This window comes from Petromyzon marinus, chromosome 22 (assembly GCF_048934315.1).
Source record: "Petromyzon marinus isolate PM22_M1 ecotype Great Lakes invasive population chromosome 22, UKy_Petmar_22M1.pri1.0, whole genome shotgun sequence".
Classification (NCBI taxonomy): Eukaryota; Metazoa; Chordata; class Hyperoartia; order Petromyzontiformes; family Petromyzontidae; genus Petromyzon; species Petromyzon marinus.
Window position 1 is genome coordinate 10024821 of NC_133688.1, and position 22118 is coordinate 10046938.

General features: G+C 52.6%; 1 protein-coding gene across 1 annotated transcript; it reads left to right on the forward strand.

Moving 5' to 3' along the window:
• The first annotated feature begins 3249 nt into the window (after positions 1–3249).
• Positions 3250–4279, forward strand: LOC116944800 (uncharacterized). Its single transcript, XM_076068711.1, has one exon. The coding sequence runs from the start codon at positions 3266–3268 to the stop codon at positions 4274–4276; it is 1011 nt and encodes a 336-aa protein (XP_075924826.1). The 5' UTR covers positions 3250–3265; the 3' UTR covers positions 4277–4279.
• The last annotated feature ends 17839 nt before the right edge of the window (positions 4280–22118 follow it).

Below are 22118 nucleotides of genomic sequence, written 5' to 3' on the forward strand. Positions count from 1 at the left end.
ATAAAGTGTTTGCCTTTTTTCTACGGGGAGACTGGTCTCTGGAATGGGAATGTGAAGTTGTCACCACTGGCGTATTGCTGCAGACGCAGATGAGCGCTGCCCCATGCTTGTTTGGTCAGAGAGTCACTTTGTCTTTGAACCAAATCAAGGCACCCATGATGGGATGAGGATTATGTGCTTGGATGAGTTGTGGTGATGCTCATAGTGAAGAAGATGTTTTCGCTGTGAACATTAATCATCGTCGGGCGCGGTCTATCTACTGCTGAATGAATGCCTCATCACACTATCGCCATCCCTCTCAGCTTCGCGATGCCACAGTCCATCTTGCTCCCGACCTCATCGCTCCATCTACGTGATGTACGTCCATTCTGGCATGTCCTCTTCTTTGATTACCTCTCCATTCTCAATCTTGACCATCGGCCATTATGCCCTCCTAAGTTTTGTGGACTATGCCCTCATACCCATGTGTTTCCTCCCGCTACTATGCTGTGGTATCTTTCCACTTGCAACCTCAACAACAAATTCATTTGTCAAACGTCCCAATGCAGAACTCTCCTATAAAAGAGTCTTAAGACTTAATTAGGCTTTTCTTGGTAAAATAATGACATTCTCACTGGGTGGCCATCCATTGTTCTCTGCTGAGCCCGATCGTCTTAAATTCCCTTTCACTTAACAGTCCACATTGCCGATTGTCTCCCTGACGAAACCTTGCTCAAGACCCTCCTCTTTTCCTCTGCCTATAATTGACTTCCCACCCAACGTATTGTTTGCAATTTTACACAAATCTCACCTCTCATCTTTGTTACAAACGACGTTGCTCATCCTTCCCATTCACCGTTCCATAGCCTGTGTTTTCCACTTGAGATGCTGTTGCATTTAGACACGCTATGAATTAAAATTGCATTCTATTTTGGGGTCGCATTTAGATAAATATTGTATTTACTTTTTAATTTATTAATTCTATATATGTGGGATTACAAAATAGACAACGGAAAATGTCATCTTTTACATTATTACGCGGACAAGGTGTCATTTTATGATGACAAACGTCAACTTAAGTCTCTACGTCCTGAGGAATTTTTCAATTTCCAATTTGATAAAAAAAAAATCAATGTAAGAAAATTCAGTGTCATAAAAAGCGCACGCAGCTACTTGCCTACACATGCACACACGCACATATTGATTGTTTATTTAATGATATAAACCTGTATTGACTGATAACAATTAGAGGCGAGTCCGGGGAAACGCTTTAAGCGAAGGGATATCGATTAAAATCCCATGACTGACGTCCACGCACCCGGCATCAAGGGATCTCGCAGAGACCGGATCACACTTGAGAGCGTTACCACTTGACATAACTAAAGCAGACGTTCAGCGGAAACAGCTGTGGCGCAGTGAGACGAACTAGGACGTAAATGCGCTGCTTAGAATAATGAGATCGCGATCGCTGTTGTGCAGCTTTTGTTATCGTTTTGTTAACGTTGAAACTCCAAGACACTTTTATTTTCATATATATTTTGTCTTCCCCCTCCCCCCCCCCCAATTTTTATCCTGAATGTCTCATCAGTATAATCTCATGAGACTTAGAATGAATTGGATCTTTTGCAGAGCAGCACAGCATGGCCCCCCGCAAGCGGATATCCTCCACAACGCTTTCAGCAGCAGCTGCATTTGCTCCTAAATTGCTCGCCTGACTAAACGTACGATAAGTTGAGAATCACTGCATTGGTTATTTTAAGATGAGACAAATGCAAAAAATAAGTATATAACATAGCAAAACAGTAGACTAAATTAACCCACAATAACAGGAATTGTATTTATATTGAGACAGAAATTATTGCTGGCGGTGTGTCAGACTGTCTATCGAGCTTTGCATGGCAAGAGCTCACTTAGACCACAAGTATCACTTTCAAGGGGGAGCTGAAGATGAAAAAAAAACATCAGCCATGGTCACAGCTGGATGTTATTGCCATCATCCTCGGCGTCCAGTGATGCCACAACCCATCCTCACCCTTGCACAGAAACGGATATTATTGCAATGTCTCTGCAGTGGTAGTCCTCAGACACATTTTCTCCATTGAATGCCGTTCTATCACTAGCCTTGTCCATTGGCTATCATCCCACTTACTTTTATGAGCAGTACATATGCTGCCTATGATTTGCATTTGTTCTCTAATCTACGTGCTCTTCTTTCTGTCTCCTAAGTGTATTTTCAAACACCCATCTCGCCTTGTAATGTGCATACTTGTCAGCTTGAGTTCCATTGTCTTTGTCTGTGTTCATGTGTCACGTCCATATGTCATAGTTCACAATATGCACTGATTGATTTCTTTACGTTGGAAAAAAGAACCAGGGAGAAATGCAGAAATGACGGTCGAAACAGAACGAGCCATCGTTAAGCTTCATTGGCAGCCCTGTATGTTTGTTCAACTTCTTTCGCACCGTACGTAGCCAACCGTGCTAATCGGAGGTGCGGGGGAAGGACAACAAACAAAACACAAAAAGCAGTTCTTAATGATTTTTCTATTTCGATTTTAAAGTGCGTAGCTCCAGTGGCTTCCTAATATCGGAATTAAGAACGTTCCAGACGGCCACAGAAACGCATCTGCAAGCGTGCGATGCAGTTACCATCTTTGTTCGATGGTTAGGCAAAATCCGCTGAGAGGATGTCCGGAGTTCACGTGATGATATATGAATCATTTGGCTGGGACCCCGGGGTCCCGCAAAAATCAGGTCAATAATTATTATTTTTCAGTCCGCCCACTCGTGATCCCGCAAGGACACCGGACGGCCCCCCGCCAGGGCTGCTGTTCATTCTCGCGCGTGGCCCCTGTTCAGCAATGGCGTCCGAGAAACGCCACCTCATTGACCACGAGGAAGAGCTCAACGCCGAGATGCACAAGTTCGTCAGGTGGACGCCGACGGGTGCAGGTGCATCACCGCCTGTCGCAGCTCCGTCTGCGGGGGGGGGGGGGGGGGTCAAGCGAGCCTCTGTCGCGGTCGACCGCGCTGTCCGTATCGACGACGATGTCAGCTGCAAACGTCATTCGCAAGACGGGTGGAGCTGGAGGGCTCCCAACAAACCGTCGTGCAGCGCGATGTCCGCCCGTCGTGCGATCGGGGGGCGAAAGCCGCTGCCCGCGCCGAGGCGAAGCTCGGCGCTGCTGCGATCGTCAAGATCCGTCAAGACTGGGATGCGATGGAGACGGGGCGTGCTGGATCGGAGTGGCAGCAGTCGGAGGGGATCATTCTCAACATAATCCAGATGAAGCTGTCAGAGCGCGAGATCCTAGCGATTCTGCCTGTCGGCGGTTCTCGCCTTGCCCGCTTGCGCAAAGTCGCCGCGGATGGGTTTGATAGCCTGCACACGCGACGCGCTCCCATCACTCCCGCTCATGCACTTACCGACGCCGATCTGACGGCCCTCAGGAATGGCGTCGCTTCGTGGGAGGTTGAAGGTGGGTTTGCCCGCGGCCACCTTCGCCCCAAGCAATACCTTCTGGATCCGACGACCACGTGGACGAAGCTGCATAGCCGCTACAAAGCCAAGATGGAGGAGCAAGACGCTCGCGTGATTTCTTTCTCGAGGTGGACTCGGGACGTCCACCAGCTGTACCCTGGCTTGCGCCTCGCTCGCTCTGCCGAGGACGTCTGCGACTGCTGCGTCCGCATCGGGATTGCGCTCGCTTCCGATGACATTGCCGACGACGAGCGCGAACGCCTCGGAGCGGAGCTCAAGATGCACCTGCACGATGCCATAGCTCAGCGCCGAGCTGTGTCGAGCTTCGTCAAGGATTGCGTCGCGCAGCATGCCCCCGGTCAACGTGTTCCGTGCAGCATCATCATCCCGGACAGTGTCGACGGCGCCGTCGGCGACGACGATCGAGCGTCCGACGGGGCCTCTGACGGCGACAGCAGCTCCAGCATGCCGCTGATTCAAATCCAAATTGAGGATTTTGGCGGCAGCTTTTCTATGCCGCACTACGGCCACGAGCGTCCGTCCCCTGACTACTTCAACTCGAACCCGATGATGAGGAACTTCATCACCGCCGACGTGACGAGAGGCATCGACCACGTCGTTCTTTACGACGAGCGCACCCAAGGCAAGGAAGCTGAAGCAATGTGCAGCCTGCGCTTCCAGTACCACCACAACATGTTGATCAAGCGCGGCGCCGCGATGCCGCAGACGCTCCTCGTCGTCCTCGACAACTGCGTCGGGCAGAACAAGTCGCACATCGTAATGCAGATCTTTGCGACGCTGTCGATTCTGTTCTAGCGTAAGGTCGTCCTCGTCTAACTCCTTCCTGGCCACTCACACAATCAAGCTGATCGCGTCGTCGCCTGGTGCCGGAACAAGATGAAGGGCAAGAACTTCTTCACCCCCCCAGCAGCACGCCAGCGACCTCAACGACATCAACAGCGTCTGTGTCGACTTTGTCGATCACAACGACACGCGGCGTCCTTTCTACGTCGGATGGGACGCCGTTCTCTCGAAGGATTTCAAGCGCCTGCCGGCCCATTACACGTTCAATTACTTTTTGGAGATCGACGAGGGCGTTACCTCGATGCGCTGGCTTTGCTCGACAGCCGATGAGGACGCCATCGCTGCCCGCACGGTCGACAGCGCGAACATCAACAACATGATCCGCAAGGCGCTCCTCGGCGAACTCTTCGGCCCCAGCGCCACGTCGATCCACCAAGCCGCGCACAAAAAGCTTCCCGTCGTGCTGCAGACGGCGCCTGTTGGCACCATCACCACGAAGAAGCTCAAGTCGCTCGCCAAGAAGTACTTTTCGATCCCCGCCGATTGCCTCGACTACTATCCAGCCATCCCGCCAAATCTCGTCGCCGAGTTGGATGACGACGGCAACGTGCCGCCCGCCCAGAGTCGCGCCAACAAGCGCCAGCAGCAGCAGGCGGCGATCAACACGATGGGCGCCACCCCACCGGCCAAACGCAAGCCCCGGGGGGCGTCCGCCGCAGTCGCGCGCGCGACGACGACCTCCGGTCGGCCGTCGATCCTCAGCTTCTTTGCCAAGGCGAGCCCGCCGCCCCCCAGGCAGTGAATTTAACGTGTTTATGTAATTTTTCAACTTTATACGAAACTTAGTGCCCCGAGTAGCTCTCGACGAGGCCAATCGATTGACACTAGTTTTGTTGTCGGTAAGGCAGCAAGACTCGTGTCGCTACGCGGTTTTTCCCACCCCGGGGCAGTGATGGGACCCCGGGATCCCGCCAATTGATTCATATGCTTCTTGATGAGATCAGCAAGGTTTTGTGGTTAATGTATGGCAAGCATTTTGCATGTAATGAGCATGACCTTATAATGTATTCGTTCAGCAACCAAAAGCCTATGCAACTCAGCAAGCACCAGATGGATTTGGTAGGATCTTGGAGTACCCGTCACTACACGTACAAAATAATTTTGTACATGTTGCAGTTTGCTAATGTGTTTTTTTTCCCAGTGGCAATAAGAGAGCGTTGTTGAAACGATGCTAAACGCCACTGTGTTGGCTACGTCATGACTCAACAATGGCCGAATGTGTCGTAGAACCCTGACATGGAAATGTCAGGACCTGACTATATTTTGCACGTGGTGATCTAACGACATTCTGGTCGAGTATGGTGCCGAGGCTCTCTAGATGAGTAGAAAAATGAATCATGGAGTCTGCGACTGCCACACCTAATCCTCCCACATTTGTTTTCGCCTGAGTTTGAGTGCAAGCGAGCGGAAGCCTCCGATTTTCCTGGATTAAGCAGCATTTTGTTTCATGCAGACCACACGAGCTCTGATCACGTGTATCATCAGCATATTGATGAAACTTGATGTCATGTGATGAGATGACATCGGCGATCGGAAAGACATATGTTGAAAATAGGAAGGGCCTGAGGATGGACCCTGTGATACGCCAACTAGGTACGGCATAGGCGATGAGTCTCCGTGACCCAACTTGACAAACTGTGATCGACCATGTAGGTATGACTTAATCCACCCCAGTGCCGTATCAGATAGATGGAACCTTGACCTTATGACCTTGACCTTGGAACCCCGCCCGATGAGTACCTCTTGGTCGATGGTGTTGAAGGTGGCTGAGAGATTGAGGCCAACCAATGCTGCAGCGCACCGGTCATCCATGATTTGTCGAGGTCAGCAGTGATCTTTAGTAGAGCCGGCTCAGTGCTGTGGAACTTCCGGTACGCCGACTGCAATGGGGAGAATCTCCCAGTGAGCCTGTAAACTGCATGGCTAGTAGCAGAGCTGGATTTATGTTCAGCAGGTGCAGCCTAGGCACCATTAGCTGGAGATGTTCGGCAGGTGTAGGGCGCAGGCCCTTCTTAGCAGGAGCTGTGCAGCAAGTCCCACACAGGCAACCTTGGTTGAGAACAGTGCAGGAGGTGCAGTAAAAGCTCTTTGGGCGTGGCTGGCCACACAACGGCCACTGCATCGCGCGCTTTTAGATGCTCTTATACGGCCGTCTGGAAGGCTCTTCCTTCTGATATTAGGAAGCCACTGGAGCCATGCACTTTTAACTCTAGATTGAAAACTCGTTTAGACCTGCTTTTTTGTGTTTAGTTTGTTCTCCTTTCCCTGCACCTCCGATTAACACGGTTGCCTACATACGGTGGAAAAGAAGTTCAACGTACATACACAGAGGCTCGGAAGTGATAGGCCACGAGCGAAGATGGCGAGGCGATGGGCTGAGCCGGGCAGCCGTGGCTCATGACGCCGCGAGCCGGCCCGGGTCACAGCAGAAAGGAAGACGATAATTCATCAATCAAAGGAAAATGAGTAAGATGAGGAGAGAATAAGAGGTAAAGGAGCAAGGAAGAAAAGTTGAAAAGTAAAAGGAGACGTCGAGCGTCGGCAAAAATTGGAGCAGATGGTGCAAAGCAAACATTCAGATAAGCAGCCCAAGCAGCACTGTGGGCTGGAGCATATTATCTAGCATGGGGTTGAGTATGGAATCTAAATCACTATTATTTGTAGATTCTTGCTTCATAACTTATCATATGTGTAGTGACAGCCGACACAGCAGTCTTCAATAATACTATGAGTATTTCTTCCAGCATGCGGCACGGGTCTTCAAAGATTCCCTTTACTCCAAGCGTCCGGAACTTTCTCGCGCACCCTTTATATGTCCGTTCAAGCCCCTTTCCCGAAGGTTCCTTCACCTGCTTTCCCTCCAACCATCACCTTCCACTTCTCCTAACGGATTCAAACCGTCCATCCTGTCAATCATCTTCCGTTTTCCCGCTCTTTCCATTTTTATTTCTCCCTCCAATCCCTTCGATTTCCCTGCCCCTAACCAATCCCCTTTCAGGCCCGTTAAGTATCAATCAGAGGGCTTTGTGTTTACTTCCTAATTATCCGTTTCACGCGGTGTCCACGACGTCAGGTGAGTATCATTTGTAGTGATAGAGAATCTCGACATATGGGCAAGCACATGCCCAGGGTAACCTTGTTTGGACATGACACACCTACTTAACATTCTGATAATTTACTCCCTCCATATTTTACGCACTTATTCTATCGCTCTAGAGTACCATCATTCATCTTGCATCACAGATAATACCCCAAATCCCAAGAACTCTTATATAAGAGTCAAAAATAAAGTGTTCCACTGAAATCTCACGTCCAAATCCCAGCACAAACCCATATACATCTACTCGGGCTCACCTGTACTTATTTTCTAACAACTGTTGAGATTGGGGCGCATTTAGACTGCTTTAGTTGTAGGTATTTATGGCAATCGTAATTTAATGGGACCGAAAATGTATTGACGTTGCTAGAGATTGTGAGCGAAGGGCAGATGCAATATCATTCCATGCCGCAGTACTACACAATCTGTATAGTCAATTAATTTCCCATTAAATGGGGGAGAGTCTTTTCAGATTCATTATCATATTTGCAAGGCAGGCTTTGATGCACTAGAATTGTCTACAGACTATGTTAAGTGTTGCAGCAATATCACATTTCAATATTTATTGTAATGACAGTGCAATTTTGTGATAACAGGATACCTTAACTATGTATTTCACATTTGTATTGTCTTGTTTGTACGTATAAATGCCATGGTTCTGCTTATCACTGTAACTTTACAATCAACAATGCTTATACCACACACGCAGTCCTGCAGCACCGTGCAGCTTCAAAGAGTCAAAGAGTCTCCACTTGTTCGCCATCGTTGTCAACACGTGGCCTGGAATATTCTAAAGTCGGTCTCCAGAGCCCGGAGGCAACACATTTCTCGTGGTGTTGTTGCAAATTCTCGGAGGTGTTCACATTTTTTTGAAGCACCCTGTATATATCGCGGTGTCGCCATATACACGGCAAACCGTCGTTGGCTATGGGTTATTATCAGGGCCAGCAATATGGGGTTGCTGGGTGGACCCAGTACCACCAAATGTTCCATTGGCCCACCCACGTCCACTCTCATTAGCGGTATATCACAGTCATGGTGGCCCACACAACGGCTCGGCAGACTCCCCCCATCGCACCGGAACTGCAGCCGGGCCTGGTAATTATAAACATTGGGTTTTGGGCTATGACATTGGCACACAGTGGTGCGCGCTTGATCTAACGGCGTCGTTAATGTCAACTCGGGAGCAGGTGGCTTAGGGTGCTGAATCCTCGCCAGGCACAGCAGAAGTTAGCCAGTAACCTGCCACTTCTCGTCCTCCCCACTCACTCATCTCAACACGCTAAGCTCCCCATATGAATTAGGTAAGTGTTATTATTATAATAATAATAAGTAGTATTATTGTTATTATTAATGATTTTGTTTTCATTATTGTAAAAGGAAAATAAAACGGACGTATTATCGCACGTTAAGAGAATGTATCCTTCCTCTTTTGTTCTTTCGGTAAAGTCACGGAGGTAGAAATAAAATAAAATAAATCACGACGTTTCGAACGCAACACAAGCAACCGTCTTCAGGTGAAAATCGCGACAGCTGCGATATCTGCTGCGAGCAGCACGAGGTCTGTTCCCGTGTCCACGATGTCTGTTCCCGTGTCCACGATGTCTGTTCCCGTGTCCACGATGTCTGTTCCCGTGTGCACGATGTCTGTTCCCGTGTCCACGATGTCTGTTCCCGTGTCCACGATGTCTGTTCCCGTGTCCACGATGTCTGTTCCCGTGTCCACGATGTCTGATCCCGTGTGCACGATGTCTGATCCCGTGTGCACGATGTCTGTTCCCGTGTCCACGATGTCTGTTCCCGTGTCCACGATGTCTGCTCCCGTGTCCACGATGTCTGTTCCCGTGTGCACGATGTCTGATCCCGTGTGCACGATGTCTGTTCCCGTGTCCACGATGTCTGCTCCCGTGTCCACGATGTCTGATCCCGTGTCCACGATGTCTGATCCCGTGTGCACGATGTCTGTTCCCGTGTGCACGATGTCTGTTCCCGTGTCCACGATGTCTGATCCCGTGTGCACGATGTCTGATCCCGTGTGCACGATGTCTGTTCCCGTGTGCACGATGTCTGTTCCCGTGTGCACGATGTCTGTTCCCGTGTGCACGATGTCTGTTCCCGTGTCCACGAGGTCTGTTCCCGTGTGCACGATGTCTGTTCCCGTGTCCACGATGTCTGTTCCCGTGTCCACGATGTCTGTTCCCGTGTCCACGATGTCTGTTCCCGTGTGCACGATGTCTGATCCCGTGTCCACGATGTCTGATCCCGTGTGCACGATGTCTGATCCCGTGTGCACGATGTCTGTTCCCGTGTCCACGATGTCTGTTCCCGTGTCCACGATGTCTGCTCCCGTGTCCACGATGTCTGTTCCCGTGTGCACGATGTCTGATCCCGTGTGCACGATGTCTGTTCCCGTGTCCACGATGTCTGCTCCCGTGTCCACGATGTCTGATCCCGTGTCCACGATGTCTGATCCCGTGTCCACGATGTCTGATCCCGTGTGCACGATGTCTGTTCCCGTGTGCACGATGTCTGATCCCGTGTGCACGATGTCTGTTCCCGTGTCCACGATGTCTGCTCCCGTGTCCACGATGTCTGTTCCCGTGTGCACGATGTCTGATCCCGTGTGCACGATGTCTGTTCCCGTGTCCACGATGTCTGCTCCCGTGTCCACGATGTCTGTTCCCGTGTGCACGATGTCTGATCCCGTGTGCACGATGTCTGTTCCCGTGTCCACGATGTCTGCTCCCGTGTCCACGATGTCTGATCCCGTGTCCACGATGTCTGATCCCGTGTCCACGATGTCTGATCCCGTGTGCACGATGTCTGTTCCCGTGTGCACGATGTCTGTTCCCGTGTCCACGATGTCTGATCCCGTGTGCACGATGTCTGATCCCGTGTGCACGATGTCTGTTCCCGTGTGCACGATGTCTGTTCCCGTGTGCACGATGTCTGTTCCCGTGTGCACGATGTCTGTTCCCGTGTCCACGAGGTCTGTTCCCGTGTGCACGATGTCTGTTCCCGTGTCCACGATGTCTGTTCCCGTGTCCACGATGTCTGTTCCCGTGTCCACGATGTCTGTTCCCGTGTGCACGATGTCTGATCCCGTGTCCACGATGTCTGATCCCGTGTGCACGATGTCTGATCCCGTGTGCACGATGTCTGTTCCCGTGTCCACGATGTCTGTTCCCGTGTCCACGATGTCTGCTCCCGTGTCCACGATGTCTGTTCCCGTGTGCACGATGTCTGATCCCGTGTGCACGATGTCTGTTCCCGTGTCCACGATGTCTGCTCCCGTGTCCACGATGTTTGTTCCCGTGTCCACGATGTCTGTTCCCGTGTCCACGATGTCTGTTCCCGTGTCCACGATGTCTGTTCCCGTGTCCACGATGTCTGTTCCCGTGTCCACGATGTCTGTTCCCGTGTGCACGATGTCTGATCCCGTGTCCACGATGTCTGATCCCGTGTGCACGATGTCTGATCCCGTGTGCACGATGTCTGTTCCCGTGTCCACGATGTCTGTTCCCGTGTCCACGATGTCTGCTCCCGTGTCCACGATGTCTGTTCCCGTGTGCACGATGTCTGATCCCGTGTGCACGATGTCTGTTCCCGTGTCCACGATGTCTGCTCCCGTGTCCACGATGTCTGATCCCGTGTCCACGATGTCTGATCCCGTGTGCACGATGTCTGTTCCCGTGTGCACGATGTCTGTTCCCGTGTCCACGATGTCTGATCCCGTGTGCACGATGTCTGTTCCCGTGTGCACGATGTCTGATCCCGTGTGCACGATGTCTGTTCCCGTGTGCACGATGTCTGTTCCCGTGTGCACGATGTCTGTTCCCGTGTCCACGATGTCTGTTCCCGTGTCCACGATGTCTGTTCCCGTGTCCACGATGTCTGTTCCCGTGTCCACGATGTCTGTTCCCGTGTCCACGATGTCTGTTCCCGTGTCCACGATGTCTGTTCCCGTGTCCACGATGTCTGCTCCCGTGTCCACGATGTCTGTTCCCGTGTGCACGATGTCTGATCCCGTGTGCACGATGTCTGTTCCCGTGTCCACGATGTCTGCTCCCGTGTCCACGATGTCTGATCCCGTGTCCACGATGTCTGATCCCGTGTGCACGATGTCTGTTCCCGTGTCCACGATGTCTGTTCCCGTGTCCACGATGTCTGTTCCCGTGTCCACGATGTCTGCTCCCGTGTCCACGATGTCTGCTCCCGTGTGCACGATGTCTGATCCCGTGTGCACGATGTCTGTTCCCGTGTCCACGATGTCTGCTGCCTTGTGCACGATGTCTGTTCCCGTGTGCACGATGTCTGTTCCCGTGTGCACGATGTCTGCTCCCGTGTCCACGATGTCTGCTCCCGTGTCCACGATGTCTGTTCCCGTGTCCACGATGTCTGTTCCCGTGTCCACGAGGTCTGATCCCGTGTCCACGATGTCTGTTCCCGTGTCCACGATGTCTGTTCCCGTGTCCACGATGTCTGTTCCCGTGTCCACGATGTCTGTTCCCGTGTCCACGATGTCTGTTCCCGTGTCCACGATGTCTGTTCCCGTGTCCACGAGGTCTGATCCCGTGTCCACGATGTCTGTTCCCGTGTCCACGATGTCTGTTCCCGTGTCCACGATGTCTGTTCCCGTGTCCACGAGGTCTGATCCCGTGTCCACGATGTCTGTTCCCATGTGCACGATGTCTGTTCCCGTGTCCACGAGGTCTTCTCCCGTGTGCACGATGTCTGTTCCCGTGTGCACGATGTCTGTTCCCATGTGCACGATGTCTGTTCCCGTGTCCACGAGGTCTTCTCCCGTGTGCACGATGTCTGTTCCCGTGTGCACGATGTCTGTTCCCGTGTCCACGATGTCTACTCCCGTGTGCACGATGTCTGTTCCCGTGTGCACGATGTCTGTTCCCGTGTCCACGATGTCTGTTCCCGTGTGCACGATGTCTACTCCCGTGTCCACGATGTCTGTTCCCGTGTGCACGATGTCTGTTCCCGTGTGCACGATGTCTGTTCCCGTGTCCACGATGCCTGTTCCCGTGTGCACGATGTCTGTTCCCGTGTGCACGATGTCTGTTCCCGTGTCCACGATGCCTGTTCCCGTGTGCACGATGTCTGTTCCCGTGTGCACGATGTCTGTTCCCGTGTCCACGATGTCTGTTCCCGTGTGCACGATGTCTGTTCCCGTGTGCACGATGTCTGTTCCCGTGTGCACGATGTCTGTTCCCGTGTCCACGATGTCTGTTCCCGTGTGCACGATGTCTGTTCCCGTGTGCACGATGTCTGTTCCCGTGTCCACGATGTCTGCTCCCGTGTGCACGATGTCTGTTCCCGTGTGCACGATGTCTGTTCCCGTGTGCACGATGTCTGTTCCCGTGTGCACGATGTCTGATCCCGTGTCCACGATGTCTGCTCCCGTGTGCACGATGTCTGTTCCCGTGTGCACGATGCCTCATCCCGTGTCCACGATGTCTGTTCCCGTGTCCACGATGTCTGATCCCGTGTCCACGATGTCTGCTCCCGTGTGCACGATGTCTGTTCCCGTGTGCACGATGCCTCATCCCGTGTCCACGATGTCTGTTCCCGTGTCCACGATGTCTGATCCCGTGTCCACGATGTCTGCTCCCGTGTGCACGATGTCTGTTCCCGTGTGCACGATGCCTCATCCCGTGTCCACGATGTCTGTTCCCGTGTCCACGATGTCTGATCCCGTGTCCACGATGTCTGCTCCCGTGTGCACGATGTCTGTTCCCGTGTGCACGATGCCTCATCCCGTGTCCACGATGTCTGCTCCCGTGTCCACGATGTCTGTTCCCGTGTGCACGATGCCTCATCCCGTGTCCACGATGTCTGCTCCCGTGTGCACGATGTCTGTTCCCGTGTGCACGATGCCTCATCCCGTGTCCACGATGTCTGCTCCCGTGTCCACGATGTCTTCTCCCGTGTCCACGATGTCTGTTCCCGTGTGCACGATGTCTGTTCCCGTGTGCACGATGTCTGCTCCCGTGTCCACGATGTCTTCTCCCGTGTCCACGATGTCTGTTCCCGTGTGCACGATGTCTGTTCCCGTGTCCACGATGTCTGTTCCCGTGTCCACGATGTCTACTCCCTTGTCCACGATGTCTGTTCCCTTGTGCACGATGTCTGCTGCGAGCAGGACGATGTCTGTTCCCTTGTGCACGATGTCTGTTCCCGTGTGCACGATGTCTGTTCCCTTGTGCACGATGTCTGTTCCCGTGTGCACGATGTCTGTTCCCGTGTCCACGATGTCTACTCCCTTGTCCACGATGTCTGTTCCCTTGTGCACGATGTCTGCTGCGAGCAGGACGATGTCTGTTCCCTTGTGCACGATGTCTGTTCCCGTGTGCACGATGTCTGTTCCCTTGTGCACGATGTCTGTTCCCGTGTGCACGATGTCTTCTCCCGTGTGCACGATGTCTGTTCCCTTGTGCACGATGTCTGAGGCGAGCAGCACGATGTCTGTTCCCGTGTCCACGATGTCTGTTCCCGTGTCCACGATGTCTGCTTCCTTGTCCACGATGTCTGCTCCCTTGTCCACGATGTCTGTTCCCGTGTCCACGATGTCTGTTCCCGTGTCCACGATGTCTGCTCCCTTGTCCACGATGTCTGCTCCCTTGTCCACGATGTCTGCTTCCTTGTCCACGATGTCTGTTCCCGTGTCCACGATGTCTGTTCCCGTGTCCACGATGTCTGTTCCCGTGTCCACGATGTCTGCTTCCTTGTCCACGATGTCTGCTCCCTTGTCCACGATGTCTGTTCCCGTGTCCACGATGTCTGTTCCCGTGTCCACGATGTCTGCTCCCTTGTCCACGATATCTGCTCCCTTGTCCACGATGTCTGCTTCCTTGTCCACGATGTCTGCTCCCTTGTCCACGATGTCTGTTCCTGTGTCCACGATGTCTGCTCCCGTGTGCACGATGTCTGATCCCGTGTCCACGATGTCTGTTCCCTTGTCCACGATGTCTGATCCCGTGTCCACGATGTCTTCTCCCGTGTCCACGATGTCTCATCCCGTGTGCACGATGTCTTCTCCCGTGTCCACGATGTCTTCTCCCGTGTCCACGATGTCTTCTCCCGTGTCCACGATGTCTTCTCCCTTGTGTACGATGTCTGCCCCCTTGTGCACGATGTCTTCTCCCGTGCCCACGATGTCTGTTCCCGTGTCCACGATGTCTGATCCCTTGTGCACGATGTTTGTTCCCGTGTCCACGATGTCTGATCCCTTGTGCACGATGTCCGCTCCCGTGTGCACGATGTCTGTTCCCGTGTGCACGATGTCTGCTCCCTTGTCCACGATGTCTGCTCCCTTGTCCACGATGTCTGCTCCCGTGTCCACGATGTCTACTCCCTTGTCATCGCTGTCTGCTCCCTTGTTTACGATGTCTTCTCCCTTGTGCACGATGTCTGTTCCCGTGTGCACGATGTCTTCTCCCTTGTGCACGATGTCTGTTCCCGTGTGCACGATGTCTTCTCCCGTGTCCACGATGTCTGCTCCCTTGTCCACGATGTCTGCTCCCTTGTCCACGATGTCTGCTCCCTTGTCCACGATGTCTGCTCCCTTGTCAACGATGTCTGCTCCCTTGTCCACGATGTCTGCTCCCTTGTCCACGATGTCTGTTCCCTTGTCCACGATGTCTTCTTCCTTGTCCACGATGTCTGCTCCCTTGTCCACGATGTCTGTTCCCTTGTCAACGATGTCTTCTTCCTTGTCCACGATGTCTGCTCCCGTGTCCACGATGTCTTCTTCCTTGTCCACGATGTCTGCTCCCGTGTCCACGATGTCTGCTCCCTTGTCCACGATGTCTGCTCCCTTGTCCACGATGTCTGTTCCCGTGTCCACGATGTCTGTTCCCGTGTCCACGATGTCTGTTCCCGTGTCCACGATGTCTGCTCCCTTGTCAACGATGTCTGCTCCCTTGTCCACGATGTCTGCTCCCTTGTCCACGATGTCTGTTCCCTTGTCCACGATGTCTTCTTCCTTGTCCACGATGTCTGCTCCCTTGTCCACGATGTCTGTTCCCTTGTCAACGATGTCTTCTTCCTTGTCCACGATGTCTGCTCCCGTGTCCACGATGTCTTCTTCCTTGTCCACGATGTCTGCTCCCGTGTCCACGATGTCTGCTCCCTTGTCCACGATGTCTGCTCCCTTGTCCACGATGTCTGTTCCCGTGTCCACGATGTCTGTTCCCGTGTCCACGATGTCTGTACCCGTGTCCACGATGTCTGTTCCCGTGTGCACGATGTCTGTTCCCGTGTCCACGATGTCTGTTCCCGTGTCCACGATGTCTGTTCCCGTGTCCACGATGTCTGCTCCCGTGTGCACGATGTCTGTTCCCGTGTGCACGATGTCTGTTCCCGTGTGCACGATGTCTGTTCCCGTGTGCACGATGTCTGATCCCGTGTCCACGATGTCTGCTCCCGTGTGCACGATGTCTGTTCCCGTGTGCACGATGCCTCATCCCGTGTCCACGATGTCTGTTCCCGTGTCCACGATGTCTGATCCCGTGTCCACGATGTCTGCTCCCGTGTGCACGATGTCTGTTCCCGTGTGCACGATGCCTCATCCCGTGTCCACGATGTCTGTTCCCGTGTCCACGATGTCTGATCCCGTGTCCACGATGTCTGCTCCCGTGTGCACGATGTCTGTTCCCGTGTGCACGATGCCTCATCCCGTGTCCACGATGTCTGTTCCCGTGTCCACGATGTCTGATCCCGTGTCCACGATGTCTGCTCCCGTGTGCACGATGTCTGTTCCCGTGTGCACGATGCCTCATCCCGTGTCCACGATGTCTGTTCCCGTGTGCACGATGCCTCATCCCGTGTCCACGATGTCTGCTCCCGTGTGCACGATGTCTGTTCCCGTGTGCACGATGCCTCATCCCGTGTCCACGATGTCTGCTCCCGTGTCCACGATGTCTTCTCCCGTGTCCACGATGTCTGTTCCCGTGTGCACGATGTCTGTTCCCGTGTGCACGATGTCTGTTCCCGTGTGCACGATGCCTCATCCCGTGTCCACGATGTCTGCTCCCGTGTCCACGATGTCTTCTCCCGTGTCCACGATGTCTGTTCCCGTGTGCACGATGTCTGTTCCCGTGTCCACGATGTCTGTTCCCGTGTCCACGATGTCTACTCCCTTGTCCACGATGTCTGTTCCCTTGTGCACGATGTCTGCTGCGAGCAGGACGATGTCTGTTCCCTTGTGCACGATGTCTGTTCCCGTGTGCACGATGTCTGTTCCCTTGTGCACGATGTCTGTTCCCGTGTGCACGATGTCTGTTCCCGTGTCCACGATGTCTACTCCCTTGTCCACGATGTCTGTTCCCTTGTGCACGATGTCTGCTGCGAGCAGGACGATGTCTGTTCCCTTGTGCACGATGTCTGTTCCCGTGTGCACGATGTCTGTTCCCTTGTGCACGATGTCTGTTCCCGTGTGCACGATTTCTGTTCCCGTGTCCACGATGTCTGCTTCCTTGTCCACGATGTCTGCTCCCTTGTCCACGATGTCTGTTCCCGTGTCCACGATGTCTGTTCCCGTGTCCACGATGTCTGCTCCCTTGTCCACGATGTCTGCTCCCTTGTCCACGATGTCTGCTTCCTTGTCCACGATGTCTGCTCCCTTGTCCACGATGTCTGTTCCTGTGTCCACGATGTCTGCTCCCGTGTGCACGATGTCTGATCCCGTGTCCACGATGTCTGTTCCCTTGTCCACGATGTCTGATCCCGTGTCCACGATGTCTTCTCCCGTGTCCACGATGTCTCATCCCGTGTGCACGATGTCTTCTCCCGTGTCCACGATGTCTTCTCCCGTGTCCACGATGTCTTCTCCCGTGTCCACGATGTCTTCTCCCTTGTGTACGATGTCTGCCCCCTTGTGCACGATGTCTTCTCCCGTGCCCACGATGTCTGTTCCCGTGTCCACGATGTCTGATCCTTTGTGCACGATGTTTGTTCCCGTGTCCACGATGTCTGATCCCTTGTGCACGATGTCCGCTCCCGTGTGCACGATGTCTGTTCCCGTGTGCACGATGTCTGCTCCCTTGTCCACGATGTCTGCTCCCTTGTCCACGATGTCTGCTCCCGTGTCCACGATGTCTACTCCCTTGTCATCGCTGTCTGCTCCCTTGTTTACGATGTCTTCTCCCTTGTGCACGATGTCTGTTCCCGTGTGCACGATGTCTTCTCCCTTGTGCACGATGTCTGTTCCCGTGTGCACGATGTCTTCTCCCTTGTGCACGATGTCTGTTCCCGTGTGCACGATGTCTTCTCCCTTGTGCACGATGTCTTCTCCCGTGTCCACGATGTCTGCTCCCTTGTCCACGATGTCTGCTCCCTTGTCCACGATGTCTGCTCCCTTGTCCACGATGTCTGCTCCCTTGTCAACGATGTCTGCTCCCTTGTCCACGATGTCTGCTCCCTTGTCCACGATGTCTGTTCCCTTGTCCACGATGTCTTCTTCCTTGTCCACGATGTCTGCTCCCTTGTCCACGATGTCTGTTCCCTTGTCAACGATGTCTTCTTCCTTGTCCACGATGTCTGCTCCCGTGTCCACGATGTCTTCTTCCTTGTCCACGATGTCTGCTCCCGTGTCCACGATGTCTGCTCCCTTGTCCACGATGTCTGCTCCCTTGTCCACGATGTCTGTTCCCGTGTCCACGATGTCTGCTGCCTTGTGCACGATGTCTTCTCCCGTGTGCACGATGTCTGTTCCCGTGTCCACGATGTCTGATCCCGTGTCCACGATGTCTGCTCCCGTGTGCACGATGTCTTTTCCCGTGTGCACGATGCCTCATCCCGTGTCCACGATGTCTGTTCCCGTGTCCACGATGTCTGATCCCGTGTCCACGATGTCTGCTCCCGTGTGCACGATGTCTGTTCCCGTGTGCACGATGCCTCATCCCGTGTCCACGATGTCTGTTCCCGTGTGCACGATGCCTCATCCCGTGTCCACGATGTCTGCTCCCGTGTGCACGATGTCTGTTCCCGTGTGCACGATGCCTCATCCCGTGTCCACGATGTCTGCTCCCGTGTCCACGATGTCTTCTCCCGTGTCCACGATGTCTGTTCCCGTGTGCACGATGTCTGTTCCCGTGTGCACGATGTCTGTTCCCGTGTGCACGATGCCTCATCCCGTGTCCACGATGTCTGCTCCCGTGTCCACGATGTCTTCTCCCGTGTCCACGATGTCTGTTCCCGTGTGCACGATGTCTGTTCCCGTGTCCACGATGTCTGTTCCCGTGTCCACGATGTCTACTCCCTTGTCCACGATGTCTGTTCCCTTGTGCACGATGTCTGCTGCGAGCAGGACGATGTCTGTTCCCTTGTGCACGATGTCTGTTCCCGTGTGCACGATGTCTGTTCCCTTGTGCACGATGTCTGTTCCCGTGTGCACGATGTCTGTTCCCGTGTCCACGATGTCTACTCCCTTGTCCACGATGTCTGTTCCCTTGTGCACGATGTCTGCTGCGAGCAGGACGATGTCTGTTCCCTTGTGCACGATGTCTGTTCCCGTGTGCACGATGTCTGTTCCCTTGTGCACGATGTCTGTTCCCGTGTGCACGATTTCTGTTCCCGTGTCCACGATGTCTGCTTCCTTGTCCACGATGTCTGCTCCCTTGTCCACGATGTCTGTTCCCGTGTCCACGATGTCTGTTCCCGTGTCCACGATGTCTGCTCCCTTGTCCACGATGTCTGCTCCCTTGTCCACGATGTCTGCTTCCTTGTCCACGATGTCTGCTCCCTTGTCCACGATGTCTGTTCCTGTGTCCACGATGTCTGCTCCCGTGTGCACGATGTCTGATCCCGTGTCCACGATGTCTGTTCCCTTGTCCACGATGTCTGATCCCGTGTCCACGATGTCTTCTCCCGTGTCCACGATGTCTCATCCCGTGTGCACGATGTCTTCTCCCGTGTCCACGATGTCTTCTCCCGTGTCCACGATGTCTTCTCCCGTGTCCACGATGTCTTCTCCCTTGTGTACGATGTCTGCCCCCTTGTGCACGATGTCTTCTCCCGTGCCCACGATGTCTGTTCCCGTGTCCACGATGTCTGATCCTTTGTGCACGATGTTTGTTCCCGTGTCCACGATGTCTGATCCCTTGTGCACGATGTCCGCTCCCGTGTGCACGATGTCTGTTCCCGTGTGCACGATGTCTGCTCCCTTGTCCACGATGTCTGCTCCCTTGTCCACGATGTCTGCTCCCGTGTCCACGATGTCTACTCCCTTGTCATCGCTGTCTGCTCCCTTGTTTACGATGTCTTCTCCCTTGTGCACGATGTCTGTTCCCGTGTGCACGATGTCTTCTCCCTTGTGCACGATGTCTGTTCCCGTGTGCACGATGTCTTCTCCCTTGTGCACGATGTCTGTTCCCGTGTGCACGATGTCTTCTCCCTTGTGCACGATGTCTTCTCCCGTGTCCACGATGTCTGCTCCCTTGTCCACGATGTCTGCTCCCTTGTCCACGATGTCTGCTCCCTTGTCCACGATGTCTGCTCCCTTGTCAACGATGTCTGCTCCCTTGTCCACGATGTCTGCTCCCTTGTCCACGATGTCTGTTCCCTTGTCCACGATGTCTTCTTCCTTGTCCACGATGTCTGCTCCCTTGTCCACGATGTCTGTTCCCTTGTCAACGATGTCTTCTTCCTTGTCCACGATGTCTGCTCCCGTGTCCACGATGTCTTCTTCCTTGTCCACGATGTCTGCTCCCGTGTCCACGATGTCTGCTCCCTTGTCCACGATGTCTGCTCCCTTGTCCACGATGTCTGTTCCCGTGTCCACGATGTCTGCTGCCTTGTGCACGATGTCTTCTCCCGTGTGCACGATGTCTGTTCCCGTGTCCACGATGTCTGCTCCTGTGTGCACGATGTCTGCTCCCGTGTCCACGATGTCTGTTCCCGTGTGCACGATGTCTGTTCCCGTGTGCACGATGTCTTCTCCCGTGTGCACGATGTCTGTTCCCGTGTGCACGATGTCCGCTCCCGTGTGCACGATGTCTGTTCCCGTGTGCACGATGTCCGCTCCCGTGTCCACGATGTCTGTTCCCGTGTCCACGATGTCTGCTGCCTTGTGCACGATGTCTTCTCCCGTGTGCACGATGTCTGTTCCCGTGTCCACGATGTCTGCTCCCTTGTCCACGATGTCTGTTCCCTTGTGTACGATGTCTGTTCCCTCGTGCTGCTCGCAGCAGACATCGCAGCTGTCGCGATTTTCATCTGAAGACGGGCGCTTGTGTTGTGTTCGAAACTACGTTACTTTACCGAAAGAACCAAAGAGTATGGATTCCTGCAGTCAAGAAAGCTTAAAATCAAGAATGTATCCTTAATTTAACCTTTTAAATAATGGGAATAGTTTTTTGGGGGGTTTACGCACCGTTCTTTAGGAATGCATCCTATTCATAAATTGAGGAATGCCTGTACTTGAATTGATATACAATTATTTGTCATATTGAGTTTATAAAGCTGTGCAGAAGTAACTATAAATTGTATTTAAATGTCAATAAAATCTGTTTGAAAATACTGAAGCCAGGCACAATCCTCCTGTCAATTGTTCTCGTAAACTAATATTTCATAGATTTTGTATTCTCTATATTGCTATTTTTATTTCTACTTTGCTTGTAAACACATATGATTGAGTAAAAATAATTTGTCTCACGTGTATTTATCTTATCTTTGCAGAGTTTATTTGTTAAAATGAAGAGGAATTTTAGAAGTGGATGTCAGAAAAGAAGAAGTAAGAAGCAGGTGATTGAAGAGCAGCTAAAACAATGACTGAAAGTTGACAGTTATTTCACTGGAACAGAGGGACCACAGCAACCACAGTCATCCACATCTTCTACTGGGACAGATTATACAGATGTGAACGCGAATACTCGAATCCCAGCTGAAGAAAGTAGATGCATAGAGATAGAGCCCAATGATCTTGGTCTCTGGAGTGTCTTGACTGAAGATGACATTTCATTTTGGATACCGAAAGGTCCCCCAGAGTGTCAACATGGGAATGGGCCATTTCAGAAATTTGAAGCGGACATTCAAAAAACAAATTAGATACTATTCAAGTGGTCTAATTTAGGGATCGGCAAACTGTGGTTCCGGAGCCGCATGCGAGTCTTTAAGGACTGCTTCATGATATTATCGAGAAAGGGCCGTCTCGTATTCAAAGGCATTGCGGGTTTTGAATTTTTTAGTGTTTTACCGAATTCTAAAAATACGTCTCTTCTTGTTATTTTGGTTTTCAACGAAAGTTGATGATGAAAATACAATCAGGAGTGGCTAGTATACACTCCAACACAGTGCGGGGGTGGGTGGGCGTGCGCATCCGCAGATTAATAAATTCATATTTTAATCGTTTATATCAGGTATATTTGATTTAAGTTTTGCCAATTATATCAGGGTTTTTTTTTCTCTCCCGATTACTTTGCTGTAAAGTACGTAGCCAGTGCAGCCTGTGTGACTAGGCTCTGGTTAGTCTAGCCCACACTATCATCACCACAATGGCACAAAAACAACCATCACCACAATCACACTACCAACTACCATCACTACAATCACACTAACAACTACCATCACTACAATCACACTACCAACTACCATCACACTACCAACTACCATCACTACAATCACACTACCAACTACCATCACTACAATCACACTACCAACTACCATCACTACAATCACACTACCAAC